We start from the raw sequence: 11,665 nt of genomic DNA, 5'->3' as shown, positions 1-11,665 counted from the left end.
ACTGTGTGTCTGCACTATTACATAATAATTACAGGCTTAGAGCAGTAAGCGTCCGTCAGCCATAGCTTTCTACTTCAGACTTGGGTTACTAAGTACAAATCCGGTACAAACCCCTTCCATCAGTTACTGAAGCCAAGTACACATCATATAGTTCTTGCTGTACGCCACCCTCATATCGGAAAGAGGTTTTTTTGGTTTTTTCCCCCGGAGCTGAGAACTGAACCCAGGGCCTTGTGCTTGTAGGCAAGCGCTCCACCACTGAGCTAAATCCCCAACCTGGAAAGAGGTATTTTAAGTATTCAAGTTTCTAAATTTGTACACAAACATCTGTCGTTTGATTTGGGGGCGGTTTGCATTTGGTTTTGTGTAAATATACTTTTGATGGGCAGGACTAAACCAATTCAGTGAGATTAGTAGGGTAGAACTAGATAAAACGAGACGGAAACCCGAATGCAGTTATTTTCTTTAAAGGGTTTACTGTCTGTACCTCTAAAGACATGGTAGGCTATAAAAATTAAAAAGCAAGTGTGGGTAATGACTGCCCAAAGAATGCCTCATAAAGCGTCAAACTAAAGAGGTTGGACATCACTGCATCCAGTTGGCAAAGCCACCTGCACAGATATTTTTTCATTCTACTCAACAGAGTCCTCACAGCCCAGCCTTGACGTCCCATTCCCTGTTAGGATCACGGTAGCCCGGCCTCTGAGTGCCTGCAGGCCCGGGAGCCGGGAATAGACAGAGACTTGCGGCGCTCCGAACGGCTGAGGCCCCGCCCCCTCACGCCTGGCGCATGCTCTGGCCACGCCCCGGGGGCGGTGCTACGCAGGACTGGCCGGCTGACTCAGAAAGGCAGAGAGGCCCCGCCCCTAGAGCGTGGCGCAAACCCAGGCCACGCCCCGGGGGCGGGGCGCCGCCGGACTGAGGCGGGCTGGCTCAGTGCAGCGGCGGCAGCGGGGGAAGATGGCGGCGGCTGTTCCCCAGCGTGCATGGACCGTGGAGCAGCTGCGCAGCGAGCAGCTGCCCAAGAAGGACATTATCAAGTTTCTGCAGGATCACGGTTCAGATTCGGTACCAGAGGCCCCTGGGCGGCCGGGCCGGGGCGATCCAGGGCCGCTTCACCCCCCCGGAGATGCCTTACATCCCGGATTCCTCGGTGCCCCCGCCCTCGCCTTCCGTGGCCGGTGCTGGCCAGGCCCGAGCGGCCCGCGTGAGCTGCCACCCTCCCGCCCCTTGGGCCGCCCCTGCTTCCGCGGGGATCGGCCTGGTTTCTTAGGGCCGGCGAGCGAGCTGCAGTCGGAGATTGCAATCTCAGTTGGGCTCTGTGAGGCCCAGGGCCCGAGAGAAAAGGGAACCTGAGATCTTGGGGTCTGAGGCGGGGGGCGAGGAGCCGCGCATGCAGGATTCCCGGGCGCAGAGTGCTGGCCCCTGGGAAATGGGAGGGAGGGGTGTAAAGACGTGGGACGTCGTGTGTGCATCTTACTGGTTTTACCAATTTACAAAATACCGAAGTATAATGATCTGTGATTTTCAAAAACCCATAAATTACGGTTTAACATTTTTTTTTTGTTAGAAAATCCCTTTACCTTTCTACTTAGGGGAGTGTGTAATTTTTATACTGTGGCCTCTTCTGTGGTTATAAACACGCAGATTTGAAAAATTGTAGTTTTCTAATGCCGTTTTCAGCCTGGTCTCCATCTTAGTCACCCATTTTTTCAGTCACAGTTTGTTTTTATCAGGCACCTGACTTTTTGTCCTTCAGAAATGATCATTCCGGCGACCACCCCCCTCCCCTTTTAATGTTTTTTGGGGGCAACTTCTGACATAGCCCAGACTGGCCACAAACTCCCCTTTCCTTCACCTCCCGAATGCTAGGGATAACAGTCATGCGCCACTATGTCGTCGTGTTCCTTATCTCCTTAAATTGCTGAATGATGGTACACGTTGTTGTTTATGAATCTACCACTTGAAATCAGAAGGTGCAGCCTGAAATTTGATTTTCTTACAGTTTTTCAAATTCTAAAAGGTTAAGTAATTGAGTGTTCTGTGGTTCCAGGATAAGAAAATGCTGTGGTGACAGCCATTTAAATGCATGTTTTGCAGCGATCACTCACAGACTCTGGCCTGTGTTTTTCCAGGATCTTGACGGGGAGATTCAAGAACTCTTACACTTCCAATTCCTCCCATTTTATTTATATATATTTATATATATATATATATATATATATATATATATATATATATATTTATATTTATATATATATTTATTTATTTATAATTATTCTGGCATCGGGAAATAGTTAAGCCAGTATTTATAGAACATATGTAGTAAGAGTAAGAACTATGCTCCATATTTAAATATACAAGAGTGAAAAGCACAAGACACCGTGCAGATAGACCCTAGTGCCATTTTAATGGAATTATTTTTTCTTGAGCCATTTTGCTTTTCAACAGTAGCGTTAGACATTTAATACCTCAAAACGGTACTACTTTAAGCTATCTTTAAACAGCTTATCACAATGTAGACTTTATAGGGTTTTTTTTTCTTCTTTTATACTCCTAGGTTAAAATGACCTAATTTGGACAATTTCAAGAGATTTGGAACATAATAATTTTGTAAAAAAAATAATGCATGGTTCCCAGTGATCGCTCTTGAAACAATTAGTTGCTGGTCATTTCTGTTAATCTTAAATATTAGATAGCTGTGGTTTAGATATTTTCCTGGGCTCTTTCAAAGAAATCACAAGAGTGCTGAAGTAACTGATTACTTCTATATAACCAACTTTTATAACCTTTCACCAGTCTCTTATTGAAAATATTTCTTTTTAATGCAGTTTTCAGCCTTTTCTCCATCTTAGCCGCCCATTGGTAGCAGAGGTGGTGGTGCACACCTTTAATCCCAGAGGTATAAGTAGTAGATCCCTGGATTCCAGGTCAGCCTGAACTACATTGTAAATTCTAGGCTGGCCAGGGTTACATATTGAGACCCTGTCTCAAAAAGGGGAGTGGGGATGGGGAAAGAGAGAAACAGCAAAGCGGGGAAAATTTGGTAGTGATAAAGGTAGATAACAAAGAAAAACTCTTAGGTGCTAAAAGCAACTTTAAAAAAACTCGGGGACCAGGACATTCCAAATACAGTGAAGGAAGCAGATGACAATAAAAGGCTGGAGATATGACTCAGTGGGTAAAGTGTTTGCCACACAAGTATGATGCTGTGAATTAGGATGCCCAGACTGTCTGAAGCTACAGGAGGTGGTAGTACTTACAATCACAGGGCTGCATGGGAAGTGACTAAAGCATCCTTGGGAGCTCTTAGGCCCCCTAGACAGTAAGAGAGACCCTGTCTCAAACAAGGTGGGAAGTGAGGACTTGAGCACACCATGCATGCTTTTTGTGTGTCCAAACTGACAAACACAAGAATTTTTTTTTTTAATTTTTAACACAAGATTTCTAACTCTCACTTGATCTTAAGATAAACATACTATTAATTGATTTTATTATTATTATTATTATTATTGCTTTTTTGTAGTTTCTTGAGATAGTCTTACTGTGTAGTAGCATAAGATGGTCTAGAACTCTCCATTCTGGATTCGCCTCACACGTGCTTTGTTATTTTACATTTATTTCTTAGCTTAATGTGTGTGGGCTTGAGTGCCATGACACTAGAAGTCAGAGGACAACTTGTAGACTTCTAAAGACATGCCAAGTAGCATTCTACCAGGGAAGCTGCTTATAGTATGCTTAATGTCTAGATAATCTTTTCTGTGTGTTCTGTAATGGGAGAAAGGTTAAAATGAATCTGTCTCCCATACATACTTTATTTTTGAGCTGAGGATCGAACCCAGGGCCTTGTGCTTGCTAGGCAAGTGCTCTACCACTGAGCTAAATACCCAACCCACATACTATAGTTCTAACTCTTAATTCCTGGTATTTCAAAATATGCCTTTTCGGAATGGAATATAAAGATACAGTGTTTATTTCTTCATTGCTACTATAGAAACATAGCAGCTAAGCACCAAAAGATTGTTTCTAAGTTTCTTGGTTTTGAGACAGGGTCTTATTATTTGTACAGACTAGTCTTGAATTCCTGAGCTCAAGGGATCCTCTTGCCTCAGACTACAGTTCTATCACACCAGACTCCATTTCCTTCTTTGTTTTCTTCTTTTGAGACAGGGTCTCATGTACCTCAGCCTAGTCTTGAATTTACTGTGTACCTGGCCATGGCCTTGATACTTCTCAATGCTGGGATTTTAGGTATGTGTCTCCAAACCCAGTTTATGTGGTGTGTGGAATGGATCCCAGGGTTTTGCACGTACAAGGCAAGCACTCTACCTGCTGAGCTACATCCTCCAGATTCCATTTTCTAATTTTAGATCCTTCCTACTCAAGGGAAATTGTTTTAACTAATGAGCTTTTTTTCTTTGTAGTTTCTTGCAGAACATAAGCTATTGGGAAACATTAAAAATGTAGCTAAGACTGCTAATAAGGATCATTTGGTTACAGCCTATAACCATCTTTTTGAAACTAAGGTAAGTGATAACATCCTATTAGAAGAACTTCATTTAGAAATTTTATTTCCACATACAAATTTTAAATGCACTTTTTTGGAAGAATAAGTTGTTTTTCCACCTGCAGTTTTTCTTAAATGTGGTCATAATTGGACTTTCTGTCATATCAAGCAAGGCTAGTTTACAACATGGTTGAGTATTTGGGGTTATTTTTAAATAAACCAGATTTAAAAACAAAAAGCAAAAGAAACTCCTAGTGGTATAAGTCAATACACAAATTCATAGGTCATAAACGAGAAGCCAGTTGACATTCTCTACACTTTTATAATGTTATGTGGAAACAGTGAGTTCTATGTCATAGAAGAACTTAGACTAGTTTAGATGATAAAAACAGATTTAAATTCTTTAATGTTTGTTTACTACAAAGTGATTATCATCTACAAAAAAGGATTTTTATTGAAGGAGCTTTGAGTAGTATGCGTCTGACTTCCTTTTTTTTTTTTTTTTTTAAGTTTTTCGAGACAGGGTTTCCCTGTGTAGCTTTGCGCCTTTCCTGGGACTCACTTGGTAGCCCAGGCTGGCCTGGAACTCACAGAGATCCACCCGCCTCTGCCTCCCAAGTGCTGGGATTAAAGGCGTGCGCCACTGTAGTTGGAGTTTTTCTGTCTGGCCCACAGTCAGGACAAATCTGTCACCTGCCAGGCCCATAGATGCTCAGAACCAACCAAGTAAACACACACAAACTTATATTGTTTACAAACTGTATGGCCGTGGCAGGCTTCTTGTTATCTACTTCTTTTATCTTAAATTAACCCATTTCTATTACTCTATATTTTGCCACATGGCTCGTGGCTTACCAATACTTTACATCTTCCTTGTTGTGGTTGCGGCTGGTAGCCCCTCCCTCCAGCCTTCCACCTCCCAGAATTCTCTTCTCCCTTGTCCCGCCTATACTTCCTGCCTGGCCACTGGCCAAACAGCATTTTATTTATACAGAGAGATATCCACAGTACGCCACCACCGCCCGGCGAGTCTGACTTCCTTATCAGAAGGTCATGGTGCTTGTTTAGAATTTATATCATGAAATGGTTTGAGGTCATAATTTATTGACTTTATATATTTAAATCAGTAATATCTTTGTTTTTAGATGATTCCCTTGGGTGATTGCTTTTGTTTGAGTTATTGATACATAAATGTGTATTCATTGTGCAGGTGCTCATTTATTGGAAGGGTGGGATCTAGATACTCTTCCTAGTTGCTGGCCTGTCCACTACTCATGTTAGAATATTTTTTACAGCGTTTCAAGGGTACTGAAACTGTAAGTAAAGTGTCTGAGCAAGTGAAAAATGTGAAGCTTAATGACGATAAACCCAAAGAAACCAAGTCTGAAGAGACTCTTGATGAGGTTTGTATATGATAGTTTTTACTTTTTTCTTTTATTACTAGGGACTGAACCTAGGACCTCATACATGTGCGATATGCTCTACCACTAAATTAATTCCAAGTACTTATTTTAATTTTGAGAAGGGCTTCACTACGTTGTGTAGGCTGGCCTCCATCACCCAACAAGCAAGGATTGCACCCCTGTGTGCCCCCTCAGCCCAGCTAACATTTGCTTTGTATCTCTAAATAAAGTAGGTGTGGTTGAGTACAGCTACTTTTTCAGAGGAAGCTGTGATTTGGAGTGTACTGACTCCCTATTCTCGGTATAGAAATAAACTCAAGAGCTAATAGCTTCTGGCCAGAGCTCCCAGACTTTCTGAACTATTTTAAGAGCCTGATTCTGTAGCCAAGTTGGGTTGAATTAAAGAAACTTCCTTTTAAGTTATTTTTAGCTTTTTCTAATGAACATGATGTGCCGGGCTTTGGAAACAGTTCATACCTCATTTTCCCAGCCCAGGCTTAACAGTCTCCACGTAAACGTTGAAGAATCTGATAAATCATTTGGGGGTTTGTTTATTTTTTTGGATATAGGGTTTTGCTTTTAGCCTGGGTTGTCTTCAAACTCTTGATTTTTTTTTTTCCCCCTGCCTCACCCACCTAAGCACAGGAATTGTAGGCCCAGCTTTAAGCTCATTCACTGCAAGCAGTCAGTATCAATGATAATAATCTACATTTAGTTTTATAACTTGGGTATGTATTCACAGAATGAAAGTTAAGGTATAGTGAAGTCAGATAGTTATGTGATTAAAGCCAGTTAATTTTGCATAATCTTTCAGGAAGTAAAAATTAATGTTTGTGGATATGTACATACAGAAGAATTTCGAGTTTTATTATAACTGTGTTTGATGACTGTTTTATCTATTGAGTAAATATTAAGTGGCTACAAAAGTAAATAAATCTATGATTACTATGGGGTTTCAAAAGCAATAAGCATAGCTTATTCTCATGAAAATTATACACTGTTAGAGTTAAGAAATGGGGTGGTGGTAATGGTGCATACCTTTAATCCTAACCCTCAGGAGGCAGAGGAAGGCAGATCTCTGACTTTTTAAGGCCAGCCTGGTCTGTGTAGTTGAGTACCAAGCCAGTGAGAGCTATGTAGTACAATTCTGTCTCCAAAAAAAAACAGCCGGGCGGCAGTGGCGCACGCCTTTAATCCCAGCACTCGAGAGGCAGAGCCAGGTGAATCTCTGTGAGTTCAAGACCAGCCTGGGCTACAGAACAAGATCCAGGACAGTCACCAAAACTACACAGAAAAACCCTGTCTTGAAAAACCAAAAAAAACATTTAAGAAAAAGAATTGTAATAAAACAGAGTTTCTTAGGAGCTAGAAACAATGCATTAAAAAAAAATTGTTTTATTTTTTTTTCTAGACAGGGTTTCTCTGTATAGCTTTGGAGCCTGTCCTGGAACTCACTTTGTAGACCAGGCTGGCCTTGAACTCACAGAGATCTCCCTGCCTCTGCCTCCTGAGTGCTGGGATTAAAGGCATGCGCCACCGCCACCCGGCCAATGCAGAGAATCTTAAAGGGAAATTTTTGTAATGACCTGTAGGTTTAACTATTATTCCTTAGAACTAAGGACCTCATTTATTTTATAGGAACACTGAAGTTAGTTACACACTCTCTCTCTTCCTGGACCTTGTCAGTGACACTGTGCTCACCATGTTGTCATGTTCTGTGTCCTGTACTTCCTGGACCTTGTCAGTGACACTGAGCTCTCCATGTTGTCATGTTCTGTGTCCTGTACTTCCTGAACCTTCTCAGTGACACTGTGCTCTCCATGTTGTCATGTTCTGTGTTCTGTACTTCCTGGACCTTCTCAGTGACACTGTGCTCTCCATGTTGTCATGTTCTGTGTCCTGTACTTCCTGGACCTTCTCAGTGACACTGTGCTCACCATGTTGTCATGTTCTGTGTCCTGTACTTCCTGGACCTTCTCAGTGACACTGTGCTCACCATGTTGTCATGTCCTGTCCTGTACTTCCTGGACCTTCTCAGTGACACTGTGCTCTCCATATTGTCATGTTCTGTGTCCTGTACTTCCTGGACCTTCTCAGTGACACTGTGCTCACCATGTTGTCATGTTCTGTGCTGGTACTTTGGAACTACAGAGGAAAAATGGTGACAAAACAAGCAGAAATTGTTCTCTCGGCCTGGTCTGAATTCATGTTAGTTTGCTTAATTTGAGGCAAAAGTCATAAGACAATATTCTAAAAATCAATGCAATTCATTGCTCTCAGGGGTACTCATGTAGCAGACAGGATACATTTCTCTTAAGAAAATGATGGGCTGGTGCAGTGGCTCAGTTGGTAAAAATATTTGCATTACAGGAGAAAGGACTCTTAAATCCCTAAAACCCATATTAAGCCAGCCAGATAGAATAGTAGATTGCCCATCATTCTAACACTCCAAGGAGAAGGGAAGCAGGGACAGAATCCTCAGAGTTTGTTGCAATCCAGGCAATCCTCAAACACATGATGATCCTTCCTCGTCTCCCAAGTGCTGGGATTTGGATAGGCTAACCTTCCCCAAGTTAGACTGTTTTTGCCTGTTTGGTTTTTTGTGTGTTTGTTGGCAAATAAGGGGAGCTCTGGGGCTCATTTTATTATTTCTTTTTTGATGGATGCTCTTTTGGGCTGTTAGTTCTGTCAACACAACAAAACCAGTCACATGGGAAAAGGGAACCACCATTGAAGATGTGCTGCCATCGGATTGGCCTGTGGGCATGTCTGTGGGGGCAATCTCTTGATTGATGTGGGCAAGTGGTCTAAGGTTATGTAAGAACACAAGCTGAAGGCTGGGCGGTAGTGGTGCACGCCTTTAATCCCAGCACTCGGGAGGCAAAGCCAGGCAGATCTCTGTGAGTTTGAGAAACAGAGAAACCCTGTCTCAAAAAATAAACAAACAAAAGAACACAAGCTGAGCAAGCCAGTGACCTTTCTTCCGTTGGTGCCTTCCCTGACTTCCCTTAGTTATAAACTGTGATTGAGATATGAAGGCCAAAATAAAGCCTTTTCCCCAAGTGTAGTTGGTTGTTTTTGGTCTTAGCTATGTTGGGGGCCTGCCACCCAACTCCCAGATAAATCACGTGGAGGCTTATTCTTCCTTATTTCTAGCTAGCTTTTCTTAAATTGTCCCATCTACCTTTTTTACCTTTCTCTATTTCTGTGTACCTTTCTTTACGTCTTACTCCTTGTCTTGCTGTGTAGCTGGGTGACTGGCCCCTGAGTCCTCCTCCTTTTTTTTTTTTCTTTTTTTTTTCCCCCAAGACAGGGTTTCTCTGTGTAGCTTTGTGCCTTTCCTTGAACTCACTTGGTAGACCAGGCTGGCCTCGATCACAGAGATCCGCCTGGCTCTGCCTCCCGAGTGCTGGGATTACAGGCATGTGCCACCACCGCCCAGCTGAGTCCTCCTTCTTATCCTGCTCCTGGATCTCTCCTCCCAGATTTCTCCTCCTATTTTTTCTTTCTACCTCCCAGCCCTGCCTATCCTTTTTCCTGCCTTGTTATTGCCTGTTCAACTCTTTATTAGGCCATTCAGGTATTTTACACAGGTAAAGTAACAAGTTTAACAGAGTTAAACAAATGCAACATAAAAGAATGCAACACATCTTTGCGTCATCAAACACATGTTCCACAGCACATCTTAAAATAAGACTCCACAACACCCAAGTTATTTTTGATCATGTTTGTCGCTAGGACAACATCCTTAAGCCCCTCCCACTTGTAACAATTTAAAGTATCTTCAGACAATACTAAGTTCCTGAGGAAGCAAAATTCCTTGTATAAGGTGTACTTATTGTTATGAACTGCAATATAGTGCTGGTGAAATGGCTGACCTGGTACAGGTGTGTAATGGGAAGCCTGGCATCCAGATTTTGTCCCCCATACTTTACATAGAAGTGGAAAGAGATGAGTCTTGGTAAAAACACTTTCTGCTTTTCCAGAGGGACTGAGTTCACTTCTCAGCACCCTTGTGGGCATTTCATAACTACCTGTCACTCCAACTCCAGGGACTAGACGCTACTGGCCTTCACAATCATCCACAAACATATGGCATGCACTCACATACACACAGATAAGTGTAAATCTAAGAGTATCAACTCTGACCCACATGTATATGTATACACACTAAAAACTTTAGATAAAAAATTGAAACGTAGTGTCAGGTATTCCTGCAAGATGCATTGCAGAGAGGAACACTTGGCAGGTGTCCCAAGTTTGAAAATGGAAAAGATTCCAGAGATTGTATTTTCTATGGTGTAGGCCTTTGGGCATTAGAGTAGTATTTTTAACATCACTCAAGAACTACCTATACCAAAGATGCACTCAGCAGACTTAAATTGGCACAGTCAGTCTTGTTCAGACCGAAGCCCCATTTACATGTGTGGGTGACTGGGCCTTTTAAGGAAGAGTAACAGTGAGGGAGAGGGAATGGCAAAGACTTCAACAGGGGCAGGAAGTGAGATGTTTAAAGTCTTTGCCATTTCCTCTCCCTCACTGTTACTCTTAAACACAGACTGAGACAAGAGCCTTAACCTTTAGGATGGCAGGAACAAACAGGAAATTCTTCTGGAAGTGTCGTTTGTTGTTTTTGCTCTTTTTTTTGGAGGGGGAGGCCTCCACCCAGCTCCCAAATAAATCATACACTGAGGCTTATTACTTATGAATGCTTGGCCTTAGCTTGGCTTGTTTCTTGCCAGCTTTCCTTAAATTATCCAGTCTGCCTTTTGCCTCTGAGCTTTTCCTGTTCTCTTACTTCTGTAAATCTTACTTTTACTCCATGGCTTGCTGTATAGCTGGGTGGCTGGCCCCTGGAGTCCTCCTTTTTTGGGTACTGATTTCTTTCCTCTCTGATTTCTCCTTCTATTTATTCTTTCTGTCTGCCAGCCCTGCCTATCCTTTCTCCTGCCTTGCTTTTGGCTGTTCAGCTCTTTATTAGACCATCAAGTGTTTTAGACAGGCACAGTAACACAGCTTCACAGAGTTAAACAAATGCAACATAAACAAAAGTAACACACCTTAAAATAATATTCTACGACAGGAAGTGTTGGGATTTCTCAGAAGGGTAGCCCTAGAGCAGTGGCTCTCAGCCTTCCTAATGTTGTGACCCTTTCATACAGTTCCTCATGTTGTGGTAACCCAAAACCACAAAATTTCCTTGCTACTTCATAACTAATTTTGGTAATGTTATGAATCATAATATAATTATCTGATATGTAGGATATCTGGTATATGACCCCAAAGGGGTCATGACCCTCATGTTGTGAACCACTGGCCTAGAATAAGGCCCTTGAGCTTTTGTAAACTATTACTGCTCCTCCAGTCTTCACAGGTCAAGATTCAGACCTAGCCCAGAAAAGGATAAAGTCCTGGCTAGTTTGGTCAAGAAAATTGTTATCAAAGGGAGAGACTATTAGCAGAGAGAATAAACAAGTTTAATTCAAGTTCTGAAGAGTTCAGGAATCTAGAGTTAAAGGAGTCAGACAATTGAATACATGACTTGACCAATGCAACTAGTTAAGGAAGAAAAATACTAACACTATTTCTCTCATTTCCAAACTCAGGAGCCAAGTAGATGTTAAATCCTTGATAACTAGCCTTGCTACTTGTTTTAAAAGATTTATAAACTGAAAATTAATTTGGATAATGCAGATCCATTTCTGAATACAGGAACCATTTATTTGCATGAGTATTTTTTCCCTCCAAAATTTGT

General features: G+C 42.0%; 1 protein-coding gene across 1 annotated transcript in view; it reads left to right on the top strand.

The window, feature by feature from the left end:
* The first annotated feature begins 891 nt into the window (after positions 1 to 891).
* Positions 892 to 11,665, top strand: part of Fkbp3 (FKBP prolyl isomerase 3) — a 16,936-nt gene continuing 6,162 nt past the window's right edge. Inside the window, exons 1-3 of the mRNA XM_036206543.1 lie at positions 892 to 1,068; positions 4,425 to 4,526; positions 5,803 to 5,910. Of these exons, the coding sequence (XP_036062436.1) occupies positions 961 to 1,068; positions 4,425 to 4,526; positions 5,803 to 5,910 (318 nt within the window). The 5' untranslated portion in view covers positions 892 to 960. The remainder of the gene's footprint in view (positions 1,069 to 4,424; positions 4,527 to 5,802; positions 5,911 to 11,665) is intronic.

The sequence above is a fragment of the Onychomys torridus genome, chromosome 14 (assembly GCF_903995425.1).
Source record: "Onychomys torridus chromosome 14, mOncTor1.1, whole genome shotgun sequence".
NCBI lineage: Eukaryota > Metazoa > Chordata > Mammalia > Rodentia > Cricetidae > Onychomys > Onychomys torridus.
This window is presented reverse-complemented; position numbering and strand designations above follow the sequence as displayed.